Here is a 17,776-nt window from a genome sequence, read left to right on the forward strand (position 1 = left end):
CACTTTACATCATTATTCTATTTAATCTTATCCCCCTATGAAAGGGGTATTATCCTCATTTTATAGAGAAGGAAACAGAGGCTTAGGACAATTGAGGTAATCTATCTTAAGACAATACAACGAACATTAGATGGCAGCATCAAGATTCTAATCCTGGCCTGCCCTCAAAACCCTTAACCACTGTTATTAACTACCACCTTTCACAGAATCCATGATACACCATTATTGTATGTACCACTAAAAATAACAAAAATGCTGACACTTGTGCCACCCATTGAAATAAGACCAATCCAGATGTTAACTTGTGAAAAAAAGGGGGTAGGCGTAGGGGATGGGGTGTGGTGTCTCAGAATCAATAATACATAAAATCATTTTATACTGCTTCCAGTACAGTGCCTTTCTTTTTTTTTTTTTTTTTTTTTTTTTTTGTGGTATGTGGGCCTCTCACTGTTGTGGCCTCTCCCGTTGCGGAGCACAGGCTCCGGACGCACAGGCTCAGCGGCCATGGCTCACGGGCCGGGCCCAGCCGCTCCATGGCATGTGGGATCTTCCTGGACCGGGGCACGAACCCGAGTCCCTTGCATCGGCAGGCGGACTCTCAACCACTGAACCACCAGGGAAGCCCGCCTTTCTTTTTAAATTAATTAGTTTATTTTTGGTTGCATTGGGTCTTTGTTGCTACACGCGGGCTTTCTCTAGTTGTGGTGAGTGGGGGCTACTCTTTGTCACGGTGCATGGGATTCTCATTGCGGTGGACTCTCTTGTTGTGGAGCATGGGCTCTAGGCGCATGGGCTTCAGTAGTTGTGGCTCACGGGCTCTAGAGTGCAGGCTCAGGAGTTGTGGTGCACGGGCTTAGTTGCTCCGTGGCATGTGGGATCTTCCCAGACCAGGGATTGAACCTGTGTCCCCTGCATTGACAGGTGGATTCTTAACCACTGGGCCACCAGAGAAATCCCTACAGTGTCTTTCTGAAAGAAGTAATATGTATGAGCTGAATGAAGAATTGCGTATCACTTAGTTCTGTGACACTCTAGAAAACAGCTCCCTTAGGCCATACGAAAATTTTTCTAATGCTTAAGCATACTCAGAATGTATTTTTAATTAAATCATTTTATATCCTCTCCGTTGTCACCTCACTGGAATATTGATAACTATGTGTTGCTACTAACTTTAATTAGAGCTATTCAGAGGCACAGACAGTAATAAAAGCTCAACCTGTTTAGTCTCAGGACTCAGAGGTGTGAATTAACAAAGTAGGAGCTAAGTCTTCTGCCGATACCAGTAGCTCAACCTCAGGGCACCAAGAAAGTCTTCCTTCATTCCCTTTTTATTCATTTGTCAGGTTCCAAAGCTTTGGCTTATTTTTATTACTGCCAGCTACTTATTCCACCTGGCCTTTCTTCCCCCTCAGGCTAACTGTGAAATGCAGTTTTTCTAATATCTTAAGAGTTTTTCCAACAGTCCTCTGTACTTCTCTTTTCATTTTCAAGATTTTATTGCCTTCTTTTCTTAAAAACACTAGTCATTACAGAAGAAAGAGACAGCAGTAAGCTTTAGAGAAGTTAAAACAGTTCAACAAAAAGGTGAATTGCTCAGACCACCCTTTCTAAATATTTTCAGTCATTATGTATTTGTTGGAGTGGGTGGGGTTCATCACTGTTCTACATAACCTACTACAGATATCTTAATGACACAAACACTAATGAACTGGAAGGCCTTTCAAACCTCTGAGGGATTTAAATGTACACGTGAGGCAAAATAAAACAATATATAAAAGAAAAGTTGCCCCTGTATTCTCTTTGGCTACACTCGGCATGGGAATGGAGAGATACAAACCACACACAGAGCTTTGGTGCAGTTGTGAATCTGTAATACAGCAGTATGTATGACGACAGAATATGTAAGGGAGAGGGTATATAAGACTTTGCAAATCTGGAAATGGGATGTAAGTTAAGCCTTGCATTTTATCTAAATACCTTACTTTAGGTCTGGTGAGAGAGAACATGGTATGTGAGAGGTACTAAAATGACCCCAATTTTCCACCTCTACCGTTTTGCTCTCCCAGTAGAAGTAAATGCTGGGAATTAAGCCTGGAGAGACAAACAAGTACTAGGTCAAAGAGGTCCTGTTAAGGCACATTGAAGATAGACTTCAACTTAAAAGCAACTGAGAGCCATTGAGGAGTTTTAACAATGACTGACCTAAGTTTGAGAAAGATGACTTGGATGCACTGCAGAGACTGAATTAGGAAATGGGGGAAAATGAGATCAGGATACCAGTTACAGAAGCTGTTGTGGCAATCCCAGGCAAGCAAAGATGGGGCCTGAATTTAGGTACTACCTGTGGAGGTAAAATTAAATGAACTGGCTTGGAGATTTTTAAGGGGTTAATGACTAACTGGGGTCAGAGAGTGAAAGGAAAGAATTTAAAATGAATAATTTCCGGCTTGGGCAATTGGGAAGCTGGCAAAAACAACAGCTTAGATCCTGATAATTAAAGGGCGAACTAGGAGGCTGTTATTTCTAAGGAGAGAGAGGTTGGTGGCCTAAATAAGGGATTAATAATAAGTGGATGAATCTGAGAGATATTTAGGAAGTAAAATCAACAAGACTTGGTAATTACCTGGATGTGAGGTATGTAAGAAAAGGCAGCAGTCGAAGATGAGACCCAAGTTTCTGGCTTGAATTCTGTGGATGGTCACTTTGGGAGACTGTTTAATGGGCATAATAAATTCCTCCTACCTTGATATGTACACTTCTTTGCAATGTGACTATGTCACTCTTCTCATGCAGAGATGGAGTCCATATCCCAAACCCCTGAAATCCAGGCTGGTCTTGTGACTTGCTTTGACAAATACTGTGATGTGAAAGTGATGTATGTGATTTCTGCGGCTAGGCTTTAGGAGGCATTGCAACTTTTGCTCTGTAGGAGTGCTGCCCTGAGGCTGCCACGAAAAGAAGTTGGTCTGGCCTACTGGAGAATGAGATGTCACATGGATGGGAACCTAGCTGACAGACAGCACCACTAAGAATGAAGCCATCCTGGACCCTTCAGTTCAGCTGACCCTTCAGTTCAGCTGGACCCTTCAGTTCAGCTGGCTCAGCACAGCTGCGTAAATAAGGTGAGAGGAAATCAACAGAGGAACTGCTCAGGAGACACACAGAATTACAAGAAATCGTTATTTTAAACTTTGGGGGTGGTTATACAGCCACAGATAAAGAAACAGTTAAAGAGAGTGAAATCAGGAGAAGGCAACTTGAAATGTTATTCTTTTTTATCTTTTCAAGGTGGTGAACTCAAATTACCTAAGACTGACAATAAATTCTTGAGCATGAAGTTTAGAAAGGGGTCTTCCAGTAATTTCTAAGGCAACAAACGACTGAATAATGGAGTACTGTAAAGCTAATTAGAGAAGTAAAGAATCCACCTTTTAGGCAAGGTTACAAAAGGAAACAGGCAGGATCTTTAAACTCCTTGATGAAAGAAAAGCCCAGGTGTTTGTAGGGGCCTTCGGTATAGACCCTCACTCCTCCAAACCTTGGATAAATTAATTAAACCAGGTCTCTAGGAGAATACTTCTCAGCAGGCTCAATACAGAGAACTCCTGAAAAATTAGGCTGATAAAAGACACTTGTAAAAACTCCAAACATAGTGTATATTATACAGTTTTATTATTCACATAAACATGGACTAAAAACTTCTAAGGAGAAATTAACAAACAGTAAGTTGTTTGTGAGTGAATAGGAAAATAAGTAGAATTTAGCCTTTCCCCATTCAAAGATAAAGAACGCATTTGTTCTGTTAATGGATAAAAACGAAATAAAAAAAACTTGGTTAAACACCGCCCGATTTTAAACGAGATGAAAGCTATCATTTTAGAATATCAATGTCAAAAATAAATTATGCTTTAGTATGGAATAGCATCTTTTATTGCAACAATGTTGTTTAAAATCACAAATGGCACTGAAGTGTACCCAGCAGCATATGAATTCCACAGAACAGAGGTTAAAGGCTGTCTAAAAGTGACGTACAGAGACCACAAACAACTGACAGAAAGAAGTAAAAAGGAAGTGTACCCTGGACCAAAGACCTCAGGGCTTTAAGATTTGGGAGCCTTGCCATAAGGAACGATAGTTCCTTGAATTTCTGCCAATTTAAAAACAATCTTCATTCCTGTGCAAAACTTAGTGCCTTTTTTTCCGTTCATGGTGTGTCTTACAAATTGTACTCAACTTAGTCTAAAGTCTGGAGAAAAAACCGCTAGAAACCCGGGACGGGGAAAGATAAGTATCAAACGAGGAATTAAGCCACGTCGCACTCTGGCCGCAGCAGTCGCTGAGGAAGCCCTATCCTCCCACCCTTTTCAACTGTGGCTCCCAAACGGGACCGAATGTTCTGTCTTCCTCGGCGCAATCCCTCCCACTCGCCCTGGGGCTGCAGCGGAGGTGACCTCCACTCACCGTTTGAAGCACAGTCGCCAGCAGCAGCCGCAGCCCAAAAGCCGGCAAAAGCCACCCATCCAGCCCGGCCGCCATAGGTGCCATCTTCCGTAGGTCTCCGGCTGCCCCGAGGACCCCTCTGCTCGGGGCGTCTACTCCAGAGCCTAATCCAAAACAGGCTGCTAAAGGCCTTTAACATCAAGTCCCTTATTCCACAGAGACGAGTGTTAACTAAGGGCATATAGAAGCTTAAAGGTGAATAAATACCTTTACATTTGATATAAATATGAAGTCGCTGGGTCCTTTCGATAACCCATATCAGGCATTTTCCTAGACTCCCCAAATCTGTGCTTCCCCGGGCTCTTTCCTTTCATTCACGACATTTCCTCAAGCTTCCAAGAAGCCCCGCCTTCGCCAGTTTCGGCCTGCCTCCTTCTCTAAGTTTACCCAATCAAATGCCGCTTTGGTTGACACCTTAGGCAAAGGAAACCAACCGTGACACGGGCCAAGAGCTAAGCCCTGGGGTTCTTCGGTCCAATAAGCACAAGCGAACGGGAGCAGTGGGCGGAGCCTCTGGTTGCTGAGCAGCGTACGTGGATGCGTGCGCTTGGTGGCCTAGGGGGATGGGCAGGGGGCGGGGTCGAGGGCGGCGCAGCCGCAGCCGCAACGTTGGCGGGGGAGCGCGCGGCCGCGAGCAAAGGAGGGAGGGAAGGAAGGAAGAGAGGGAGGCAGGCAGGCAGGCGGGCGCGGGGCTCGGGGGCTGAGGCGGTAGAGGGAAGCGAGAGCCCGGCAGCTGCTTTGCGCTGTGTTTGCTGCGCGGGCTTTTGGAGGGGCGGCCGTGGAGTCGGCCGAGGAGAAGCGGACACCGGCGGCGTTGGTGCTGGCGCCTGGGGGCGGGGGACTGGGGAGGCGAGAAGGGGGGGCGCTGCGGTGCTTCTCTCTCTGTCGCGCTCTCCTTGCCTTTCTCCCGGCTCGGTGGGCTCCTCCCGACGTCTCCTTTGCCTCCGGGGCCCCGATCCCCGCCCCCCGCGGTATGTCTTGATCCCGAGCAGCGGGTTTCATGGGGCTCCTCAGGATTATGATGCCGCCCAAGTTGCAGCTGCTGGCGGTGGTGGCCTTCGCAGTGGCAATGCTCTTCTTGGAGAACCAGATCCAGAAACTGGAGGAGTCCCGGTCGAAGCTAGGTGAGGAGCCGTGCCACTCTGGGCTGAGTGGTGCGTGGAAGCGGCCGGGCCAGGGAGGCAGTGCTACCCGAGCAAGTGGGCGTTTGTCTAACCTGAGATCTGGCTCCTCGGCAGGAGGCTGAAAGAGGTTGCAAAGAGAGATGGGACTAGGGGCATCGAGAAAACAAGCTCCAAGAATGGTGTGAATTAAGCTTGGGTGGTATGCTGGGCTCGCGAGGTCACGGGGCAGAGGTTGCAAGGTTGGGCTTCCCGGAGCCAAAGGGTTACCCTGAAGTAGGCATTCCATGGGGATCGAGAGCAAGATAAGAGCGAACTCATTGGGGAGCGGGTACTGACTGTTGGAGGAGACAGAAACGCTCAGGCTTGCGTGTTCTCTTAGAAGTCGTACAGAAAGCCTCGGCAGTGTCAGGCGAGGGGTATTCTAATTTGAGATGTGGGCACCTGGTTACGGAATCTTTTGGGGATGGGGAGGTTCGCGAAGGGATAGATGCGCAGAAATGGAGGGAGATGCTGGAATGACGGTGAGTAAAAGAAATACACTCTAGTGAGTTGCACTCTTGTGCCGGGGGCAGCAAGGGACCGCACAACTGACGAGAGAAATAGGCTGTCCCCAGGTAGGACAGGAAAGCAACTAAAAAGCTTCCTGAGGTACTGAAACGAGGCATCCAAGCATTTAAATTCTTTTTTAGCGGCGCTAAGCTGCCATTATTTTGAGCTTAAGAATAGGGATGTGTGTGTACGTTACTTCGCGGCGATGTTGGTGTAGTGAATTTAGGAGGAAAGGTTGAAGGGGAATTGCTTTAGTGAGATTTAAGTTTATGAAAGGAAGAGTGCAAAAAGTTTACCATAGGTTAAGTACCTTAAAGAGTTAACAGTGCTTACTTTAATTACGGAGGAGGTCTGAAGTACAAAAAGTTGGAGTGTGATGTTGTGAAAGACCCGAAGAATGCACAGATAATAGGTACTTTCAGATTAGTAGGGAAGAGCTCGGGGTGGGGAGGGAGTATTAAAAGAATGTCAGCAGTACATTTTGATTTAAAAACGTACATGGCACTGAAAAAACAGCTCAGGAGGCTGTAATTTGAATGTGGAAAAGTAATGTATTTTTATGCGTACACTTTCACCTCAAAATCATTTAAAATACTTTTCAAAATGCAAATAATAAAATACCAGCAGCACTATAATTTAGACTAAGAAGTAACAGATGCTGCTGTGGGTGATGATTAATGTTTAGGAAAAATGTATCAGAAAATAATTGAAATATTACAAATAGTAGCTGACTATTTGCAGTTTTGATAGACTTTGCGAAAAGCCTTGGAGACATTTTAAAGAGCAGTGTATCAAAGAGCATCAAATAAATCTAGCTGAAGTGCAAATAAATTTGAAGAGGAGCTAGGAATAATTCCACTCCTCAACTCTAGGGTAGAACTTGCCCTGTACAGTTTCGAACAGATATCGAATTTATTTACTATGATTTTATTAATATGAGTCTTGTATGATGGAAAAATATTCACTTTAAATATTGAAGGTTGGCCATTATACTCTTTTTGTTTGTATCTATTTAGCAGCTTTGAGGGTCATATTGTGGCCTGATTAATGATCCAGCTTTACAGAGAAAAAAATGACTCCTCTTAAAGAAAGTTGAAAGTTATATTAAATTAAAATTTGTATTGATTCTTTGTTGTGTTGCTCTTTGAATTTCTTAGACACATTACAGTAGGTTGGGATAATTCAAATTTTAATTTTCCTTTGTTGCCTAACATTTTTTTTCCATAATGCTTGAAAGTGTTTTCTGTAGGCACAACCTTAATGATTTTAAAAAGTGTTATCTGAGGATGTAGAAAGCCAGAGGTAGTAGTGTTTTTTCATGATTTTTTACAGGAAAGGAACCTTTATATTCCATTAGAAATAGTAAATATGGATTAAACGAAATAATTCTCGAAAAGGAGCCTCAGATACAAAACACTAGAAGGAGCTAATAATGGAGATTCAAAATTATGGCAAATAAAATATATAACTTCGTATCAGCAGTCTTTTGATTAAAAAAAAGTCTTATGAAACAGGCAGTACTAAAACATGTTGTCAGTTAGTAATCTTCCTTAGGAAAGGAACACAGAAGGAGGCATATTTTGACAATCAGACTCTGTACTAGACACTTTCATATTTGATATTCTTATTTAATCTTCCAAGAACACCATAGAAAGCCATTTTTACAGATGCGGGGACAGGTTCAGAGGTTATATAACTTGACCACATAGCTAGTAAGTGGCAGAGCCAGGACTGGAGCCCAGGTATGTCTGATTCCAAATCAAGTTCCCCTTTAATTATACCAGGCTGCTTGGGACTTTATATTGACATTACACTAAGATGTAGCAGTTTGAATAGAATTTTTAAACTAATACCAATGTTTAATTGCATTTATTGCTAAGAATGAATGTCATTCTTAGAAAATTCAATTTCTGACACAAAGGAATTAGTTTAGTGTAATGTATGTTGCTTGTTTATACCCGTGTAACGAACGTAATTATATTACCCAATGAAAGGACTGAAATAGATAGCTTATTTCTGCTACAGGGGACAAAAAAACTCTGTGGTGGTTTTCTGTAAGTGGTAAAATCACAACATTAAAAGCATTTTTGTTTTGGCATCAGAAAAACTTAAACACACATTTATCACTTTTCAGAAACTTTTGTGGCGTCATCTGTCACAGAATTTTGACTTACAGTGTAGTCAAATTTATTAAACTTTGCATTTATGGCTTAAAAAAAAGAAAAAGTTAAACATTTTGCTCTTAAAAGTTTTCATTGTTTATCTTTTCTGTTATAGAAGATTCCAAAGGATTGCATTTTCTGATAATGCTTTGTATGCACCTTGGTTTCAGAATATTTTGATAGTGAGATCTCTAATAGAGCGATAGTTGTATTCAAAACTTAGGTGTATTCATTGACCACTTGGGACATTAAGTATATAAACAGGAATTCCTAAAAACCAATGTCACATAATAGAGTTTTCTTTTATCTTTTTTTTTTCCAACGAATATTGGATGGCAGTATATACGTTACTTTGCATCTTGCTTTTTTCATTTAATATCATAGAATATCTTTCCAGGTCAATAAATATAAATTTGACTTACTCATTCTAATAGCTGTATAATATTCCATAGTATACATGAATCATAAATTCTCCAGCCATTATTGCCAATAATGGACATTCAGTTTATCTCTCCCCCTACCACTTAAAAAATTTTTTTTTTTACCATTTTCTTTCTTGGTATTATAAACAGTGTTACAAGAAACATCCTTATATAAGTTTATTTAACTCCTTATTTGTTGGTACTGTTTTCGGTAGGATAAATTCTCCTGTTAAGGGATTACTGGATCAAAAGATGTATGTATTTTATAATTTAACAGATCTTAAAATCTGTTACTTTCCAAAAAATTTATTTCCCAAGGGTTACAATAATCTGCACTGTCAACACATACAAGCCCTGGATGGGATGCTGTCAGCTTTTAATTTTTGCCACTCTGAAGCTGTGAAATGGTATGTTGTTGCTTTGATTTACATTTCCTCAACTTCTAATTAGGTTGAACATTTACTTGTTCATTTTCATTTGTCTGTTGGGTAGTAGTTTATCTTACCAATTTTTAGGGTTTTAAAAATATATTAGAAGTATTAATCTTTTATCTGTTTTATGTCTTGTATCTGTTTTTCTCCAGGTCTGTCATTTGTCCCTTGATTTTATGGTATATTTTGCTTATACAGAAGTTAAAAAATTTATGCAGTCAAATCTATGAATTTAGGCAAGTGGGTGCCTTACATTGCTTGAGAAGACTTCCCCCAACCAAGATTATGTTCATTCTCTATATTTTGTTAGTATTTTATAACTTTTATTTTTTATATTTAGCTCTTTAAAGCAGTCATATGTTTATTGTAATTTCTCTCCGTGAATGGCCACTTATGGCAAATATTATATTAATAATTTATCTTTTTTCCCCACTGTATGTTACAGTTCTTCTTTTAGTCGTATATTACATTTTCATATGTTCTTGGATTAATTTTGGACTCCATTTTTTCCCACTAATCACAGATTCTTTAGATCTTAGGGACCCATATATAGGCTTCAAGGCATCCATGAATTCCCTGAAATTATATACGTAGCTTTCATCAGATTTGCAAAGGAGTGTGCAGTCTCCTTAATGGTAAGAATCACGGATTTGTAGTAGATGGCTTATATTTAATGGAGTGAGTGCATTTTTTGTTTTTAATATTAACATATTACAACATGCAACTTGTGAGTTAAATTTAGGATACAAACACATTAGTTTTGAACAATTTCTCTGGGGTGTTATACTGAAAAAACTTTGTTAAAATGTATACAAACTTAATTTTTCTAATGAGGTACAGTCTATAACATGGGGTCAAAATGAACACTGTCATTTAGGTTACTGCTTAGTTGCTTAGCTGTTAATTAGAACTCTGCATGTCAGAATTTGTTGCTTTTACAAAGTAGTTCTTTCTGAATCTTGACAACACACTGTTGCTAATGCTGACTGGTGGAACAGTCAATGAAACCTTTGTTATATAAATGTAAGAATTACGTGCCTGATAACTTTATTTTCTATACGGCCTAAGCATTTAAAATAATATTTGTTCATATGCTTATAACACAACTAAATAAATTTATGAATGCATTAGGATATAATGTTTTAAATGAGGACAGTAACTCAGAATGGATATGTAGGCATCTTCATTGGTCAAAATTATGTTGATCCCTATGTTCTTAAAACCCTCCTAAACTAATGAACTAACTCCAGGGCCAAGGTTGAGACTGCTGTTTGGAATTTGGTAGTTTTTACAAGTGCCTGAAACCATACATACCTGTAAAATATTCCCAAGAATGATAGATTTCTCTACTTATGAAATTGTTTGTAAACCTTATGGTAGTTACTGTTTAGAGGACTTATGGTTTAATTGGAATGCAGTTATTCTAGAATTGCTAATTGGTGTCTCACTTATGAGTCCTAGATAGGTTATCTAGTGCCATGGAATAGTCAACTGCTACAGTTGATCTCAATTAAAGTAATCCTAGGATATCTCTCTACCACTCTGTTAAGCATTCTAAGAGATTTTGGCACTTAGTGAAATTGAAATAGTAATGAATATTCAAACACTGCTCTCCAAAATGACCACTTTTGAAGGGTGTACTTATAGATGGACTTTATAATCAATGGTTCACTATAGCCTGATTATTTATAATTATCTGCCCACCTACTAGTAACTGCGTTTCTGCACTTTGCCTTTCTGCCTGTTAATTATAGATTAACTGCCTGTTGGACCACTTGTGCACCTGATTCTGTTCCTCACCTACTTAGAGACGTGGTTCCAGAAATTTTCCCTCATTCTCCTATAGTTATCATTTCCTCCCTTTCTGCTGGATTCTTCTCATTAGCATGTGAACATGCTATTATTTCTCTCAACCAGAAACAAAACGGTATTTTTCTCTTGACTCCTCTTTCTCAGCCAACCTCTGTCTCATATTTCAGCTTCTTTTAGCAGTAAAACTTTAAAAAATTGTCTGTTCTCATTGTTGTTGATTACCACAATCACCAGTAACTTCCCTAAATCCTATGGTCAATTTTTGGTCTTCGTCTTACTTGACCAATCAGCAGAACTTGACACAGTTGATCACTTCCTCCTTTTTGGTAGACCTTCTTTACTTGGTTTCCAATATATCATACTCTTAGTTTTCTTCCCCCATCACTGGTCATTTCTCTATCTCCTGTGTTAGATTCTTTTTTTTTCTCTTCAACCCCTTAACATAAGAATACCCCAGGGCTCAGTCCTTGGAACTCTTCTCTATTTACTCTTCCTTTAGTTGGTGACTTATGTGCTGACTACTTCTAAAATGTATTTCTAATTGAGACCTATTTCCTAAACATTAGATTCATGTAGATTCATGTAACTGAGCTGCCTACTTGAAATTTTCTTTGAGTAATTAAAAGACTTCTCAAACTCAGTATGGCCAAAACAAACCTTCTGATATCTCTGTACACTGCCTCAACACCTCCACCCCTCAAACTCATTATATCTCTGACCTTCTTTATCTCAGTTGATAACAGCTCTATCCTTCCACTTGCTAGCGTTTTACTTTCCTTTTTCTCATGCTCTGCATCTAGTCTGTCAGAAATATCTTGTTAGCTTTATCTTCAGAATATTTCTAGAATATGACTACTACTCAACACTTCTACTCTTATCACCCTAATTCAAGATACCATCATCTCTTCCCTGGATTACTGCCATGTCTAGTCTGTTTGATTCCACACTTGCCTCCCTACAGACTATTCTTAATATGACAGTTCGGGTGGTCCTTTTAAAATGTAAAAAAATCATGTCACTCCTCTGCATAAAACTCTTTAGAAGCTTCCTTAAGAATTAGAGTAATGCTAGCTGCTTTTAAAACAAAGTCCACAATTTTATTGGCTAAACACAATAAATGACCCTTTTTTTCCCCATGATGTTTTAGGTGATCATTTTGGTGGATGGTTTTCCTCTTCACGAGTTATTCAGGGTCTTGGGTACTTTCTGTCATGTAGTTAGGCCATCCCCTCTGGCTTTGGAGCGCTCTGCTGTCAGCCTGGGGAAGAAGCAAGAGAAGGGTGAGGAGGTGCGTACCCCTTTCTCAACTTCTTTGACATCTTTTACCCTCAGTCTCTTGATGAGGACTAGTTACCATATATCAATGTATGCAAAGGGGGAGGCTGGGAAATTGGGTTTTTAATTTTTTTATTATTTTTTTGCGGTACGTGGGCCTCTCCCGTTGCGGACACAGGCTCTGGACGCGCAGGCTCAGTGGCCATGGCTCACGGGCCCAGCCGCTCCGCGGCATGTGGGATCTTCCCGGACCGGGGCACGAGCCCGTGTCCCCTGCATTGGCAGGCGGACTCTCAACCACTGCGCAGGGAAGCCCAGAAATGGGTTTTTTAGCTGGCAGTGACTTAGTTGCAGCCGTGTCCTATGGAAGGTGGGGGCATACATTTGAATTTGTTGAATCCTTTTGAATAAATCTTAACCTTTATTTAGACTTGTTTTGTGACTCAGAATATAAACTGTCTTGATTAATATTCTGTGTGAACATGAAAAATGTATATTCTGTTGTTACAGGGTAGAGAGTATGCTGTAACTGTCAGGTGAGTTGTTCCAGTCTTCTGTATCCTTGATTTTCTTTCTACCTATTTGTTCCATCAGTTATAGAGAGAGGGGTTTTGAAGTCTCTGGTTATGGTTGTGGGTTTGTCTATTTCTCCTTAGAGTTCTGTTACCTTTTACTTCATGTTTTTTTGAAGTACTGTGATTAGCTGTATGAATGTCTAGGGCTGTCATGTTTTCTTGATTAATTAACCCCTTTTTCATTATGAGATGAAGGTGTTTGTCCTTGGTCATATTCTTTGCTTGAAACCTACCTGGTCTGTTATTAATATAGTCACTTCAGTTTTGATTAGTGTTAGCGTGGTGTATCTTTCCCATTCTTTTAGTATTAATCTATTTAAAGTGGATTTCTTGTAGGCAGCAAGTAGTTGGGGCTTGTATCCAATTTCACAATCTCTCTTATAGATGAGGGTGTTTAGAGCATTTACTTTTAATATAATTATTGATGTGGTTTGAGTCTGAGTTACTGTTTGTTTTCTTTTTGTTCCATCTGTTCCCCTTTTTCTGTTTTTCTGCCTTCTATAGAATTAACTGCGGATTTTGATTCTATTTCATCTCATTTGATGACCTATTAACAGTGCTGTTTATTGTTTATTGTGTTTTTTTAATGGTTGCTTAAGAGTTTATGGTATACATTATACTACTTAAGGTATAGTATAAGAACCTTAGTCATTATACTTCCATTTTCTCTCTTCCGGTTTTTCACTATTGTTATATATTTTACTTATACATATAAGTCCTGTGATACATTGTTATTATTTTTGTTTCAAGCAATCAGTTATCTTTTAAAAAGATTAAACAAATTTTATAGTATTTTATATTTACTCATACATGTATCATTCCCAATGCTTTTCATTTCTTTGTGGAGATGCAGATTTCCATCTGGTACTCTTTTCCATCATCCTCAGGATATCTTTTAAAATTACTTGTACTGAAAATCTACTTGGTGATAAATTATTTTCACTTTTGTATATCTAAGAAAGTCTTTGTCTTACTGTTTGTAAGAAATTTTTGTTGGGTATAGAATTCTAGGTTGACATTTTTTCTTTCAGTACTTTAAAGATGTTGCTCCCTTGTCTTTTGGCCTGCACTATGAGATGAGAAGACTGCCATTGTTCTTACCTTTGTTAAGCTGTACATAATGCCTTTTTTCCCTTTGACTGCCTTTAAGATTTTCACTAGGTTTTAAGTAATTATAATGAGGCTTGCTGTAGTTTCTTCACTTTTTTGTGCCTGGGGTTTGTTGAGCTTTTTGGATTTGTGGGTTTATAGTTTTCATTAAATTTGGAAAACTTTGGACATTATTACTTCATATAGTTTTTATGTACCTTTTCTCTTCTTCAGGAACTCAGATTACACGTATATTGGCTACATTAGCTGTCATAACAGTTCAGTGATGTTTTATTGATTTTTCCCAGTTTTTTTCTTTTTGTATTGTTTTAAATAGTTTTTTACTGCTATGCCTTCAGTTCACCAATGCTTTCTTCTGTGGTATGTAATCTGCTTTTAATTCCATTCAGTGTATTCTTCATCTTAGGCATTTCTTTTCCATTTCTAGAAGTTCATTTTGGACCTTAAAACACAGAAACAAAAAAAGACTTCTGTTTCTCTCCTTAACATGCTTTTACTTTATTTTGTTGAACAAATGGAATATTATTATAATGACTCTTTTGATGTTCTTGTCTACTAATTCTGCTATCTGTGTCATTTTGGGATTGCTTTCTATTGATTTATTTTTTCCTTTATTATGGAACACATTTTCCTGCTTTTTTTACATGCCTGGTAAGTTTTAATTTGATGCCAGACATTATGAATTGTACCCTTTTAGGTGCTGAATATGTTCAGATTCCTAAACATATTCTTAGGCTTTGTTTTGGGACACATTCAGCTTACCTTGAAACAGTTAGATCCTTCTAGGTTTGCTTTTAAGTTTGTTAAATGGGATCAGGATAGCCTTTAGTCTATGATTAATTTTGCCCCACTGCTGAGGCAGTACCCTTGCAGTTTGTTTCAGAGTACTCTACCCAGGGCCCTGTGTATTACAAGGTTTCCCCACCCTGGCTAGTGGGAATGGTGGTTGAGTGAATCCCAGAAATTTTTCCACCTGCCCCTTTTGGGTGACCTCAGTTTCTTCACACATATGCACTGATTGGTACTCTGCTGAAAATTCTCTTTTTGCAGCTTTGTCTTCTTTATTACTCTGCCCAGCAAACTCCAGCTACCTTGGCCTCCCTGAACTCCCAATTCTGGCTCCTTAAGTTAGGGAGACTGTTGAGCTCTGAGTTCCCCCTCTCTGTGCTGTAGCCTGGAAACTGTCTTCAAAAAGTCATATGACTCACCTCATTTCTTTTCTGTCTCTTAAGGATCACCATCCTGTACTGATTTCCTGTCTAAAGTTCAGGGCCTGAAAACTATTGTTACATATTTTATCTGTTCTTTTTCAGTTGTTTCAGGTGGGAGGATAAATCCCCTGTTGCTCCATCTTGGCTGGAAATGGAAGCCAGGTGGCCTAGTTATCTTTGATTGTGTGTCCCTAGGTTTACTTAGGGGAAAGTAGTGAAGTTGGATAATTTGAGTTACGATTGACAACTAAAACTAATATTATAAACTTAGGGGCAAAATAATGTTTTATCCTTCTCTGTTTCCTTATAATTTCTAGCATGGTGTTGCACACAGGCCCTTGGTAAATTGTTTACTCAAAGTTAGAGGCAAGTCTTACCCACAATAGCCGTATCTCCTTCCTTCCCCATTGAAGCTTCAAGAGGACTTTAGTTAATTCTTTTGCCTGTTACCAATTTTACTATAACTTCAAGAAACCAGTTCTTATTTCATCCCTTTAGATGCAGCTGAGCCAAGTGAAGGCTCTTTCAAACTGGGTAATGAAGTCTCTGGCTCTAGCAGAGGTTTCTGCTTTTCCTGTCAGTATGGTTCTTGAGCTAATTGATCACATCCTTGCTGGGATGGGTGGATGCATAGTCCTTTTCTTTCCTGTATTCCTTTTGTAATACCCCTATTGCAAGCAAATAGTAGAGAAGGAAATCATAAGGGATGTTGGTACCAGTAGTAGTTGTGATCATTATGTTGCATCAACAGAAAGCATACCTAGTTTACCTTAAGGTGAACAACTTTATTATAGTTACCAGATCTTCAACTTTGCATGATATAATTCTTGCTAAAGATAGTTAGTTATGTTGTACTGAATCCCTGTGGGTACTATTAAGTGTCAGGGACAACCATTTTTACTTGAAATTGTTGCATTTTCCTTTTGGGAGATAGTGATTTGCAAAATTGCAAATTGATTTGGTACTTATGTAAGAATTTAAAACTGGATTTAGAGGGAAAGAAATGCCCATTTTGCTAAATTCCAGTAGAATTTAGGAATCATCCATTGTCACCTTATCACATATCACCTTACATGTTTCTATTCTTTATTCCTAAGTTTGTGACATAGCTAAAAATAAGTGATTTGTACAGTAAAGCACACAAAAATGAATTTAGAGATTCATTAGATGGTGTCTGAGTTGGAAAATACCTTAAAATTTTGCTCAGCATTGTTATGGAATGAGGCTAAAGGGTTATGCAGGTTCAGACTAGCTCTTGGCATATTTATTTCTAATCATAAATTATGCTTGAGTTGATTAATGAATATAATTTAGAGATGTTATTGGTTCATTGATAACATGCTCCTGGTATATTTATTCCCTTTATGCTTTGAAGCAAAACAGTATGGGAAATGGCCTGATCAACCTAGTTGATTTTTTCCTGATAAATAAGTCAGTAGGTGTTAGTATCCGGCTCTCCATAGCTGTCTTTAAACAATGAATTCTGTTTTGAGTTCTCTGTTACTGTTGTGCTTTCAAAATAATGCCTTGTTACAGTATACTTTTATTTTAGTTAATAGTAACTTAAAAAATATATAAAGTTAAAAAAAATCTAGCTGTACAGCATAAACATTATAACTAAAATCCTACTGCAAAAAAATGACTTTTTATTTGGTCTTCAATAAAGAGAGTTGTAAATTCTCCATATTGCTGTTTTTTCAAAGAGCTTGGTGATTAATTAGGGCTGTTTATGGTTCTTTACATTTCTGAGGTATGGTGGAAAAGGACAATATCTTAAGAATTTAGTGATAAGAAGAATATTTTGAATATTTGGAGGAATATTGGAGCTTTGAGCAAACTGAGTTGTTGGATTTAAATAAAATCAATAAAATCCTCCTTCAGCCTTGCATTTGTTAGTTATTTCAGCTTTGTCCATGTCACACTGAAACTAGTTCAGCAATCAGATTTGACACTAAGGTTCTTGATCAAATATGACTGAGAAATTTATGATTAGTTTGTATTTGGATGTTAGAAAGCTGCTTTCAGTTGCCAGCGTTTTTTATTTCACCATAGTTCTATTGCTTTTGAACAAAATTCACCCATCTCTTTAATAAAGTGTTACATGTTCCCAGTGTGTTATACATCTGGCAGAAAACCAACTTAGCTCTGTTGTTTCCTGCATAGAAGAGCTGATTAGAAAGACTAACTTGACATAATCTTAAGGTATGTTTTAATAGACAGCTTCTTCATTTTGTTGAAGAGGATAGAATAAAAACCATTCATTTTTGTCCTCTAGACTATAAATATCTTCCCTTCATGTTTTGAAGGTTAAAACAAAGAAGGCAAACTTGTGATGCTATTTTAGTGTCTCAAAATATGAGGAAAATCAGGGGTATGTATGACTTTTTGCTTCTGAACCTGGGTATAGTTAGTGATGATAGTTTCTGTTTGACTTGGAATGAGCCTGTCCAGGAATGTCTGATCAGTGAGATGTCATTATGTGCCTTTTTTGCTTTTGCGCTTGGTTGGAACTCTGACTAAGCCTGTGACTAGTTATAATCTAGTCTTCCTCACGACCACTTTGACTTCCCTTTGGTCTTTTCTTGACTTGTTTAGAATCTTTCCC

At 38.9% G+C, this 17,776-nt stretch overlaps 2 protein-coding genes across 2 annotated transcripts in view; one reads left to right on the forward strand and one right to left on the reverse strand.

Moving 5' to 3' along the window:
* Positions 1-4,545, reverse strand: part of SELENOF (selenoprotein F) — a 37,272-nt gene extending 32,727 nt beyond the window's left edge. Inside the window, 1 exon segment of the mRNA XM_007463273.1 lies at positions 4,462-4,545. Coding sequence (XP_007463335.1) covers positions 4,462-4,545 — 84 coding nt within the window.
* Positions 4,546-5,146: 601 nt separating this feature from the next.
* Positions 5,147-17,776, forward strand: part of HS2ST1 (heparan sulfate 2-O-sulfotransferase 1) — a 197,957-nt gene continuing 185,327 nt past the window's right edge. The window contains exon 1 of the mRNA XM_007463274.1: positions 5,147-5,624. Coding sequence (XP_007463336.1) covers positions 5,501-5,624 — 124 coding nt within the window. The 5' untranslated portion in view covers positions 5,147-5,500. The remainder of the gene's footprint in view (positions 5,625-17,776) is intronic.

Source organism: Lipotes vexillifer, unplaced genomic scaffold (genome assembly GCF_000442215.2).
Source record: "Lipotes vexillifer unplaced genomic scaffold, Lipotes_vexillifer_v1.1 scaffold1629, whole genome shotgun sequence".
In the NCBI taxonomy this organism is placed as follows: Eukaryota; Metazoa; Chordata; class Mammalia; order Artiodactyla; family Lipotidae; genus Lipotes; species Lipotes vexillifer.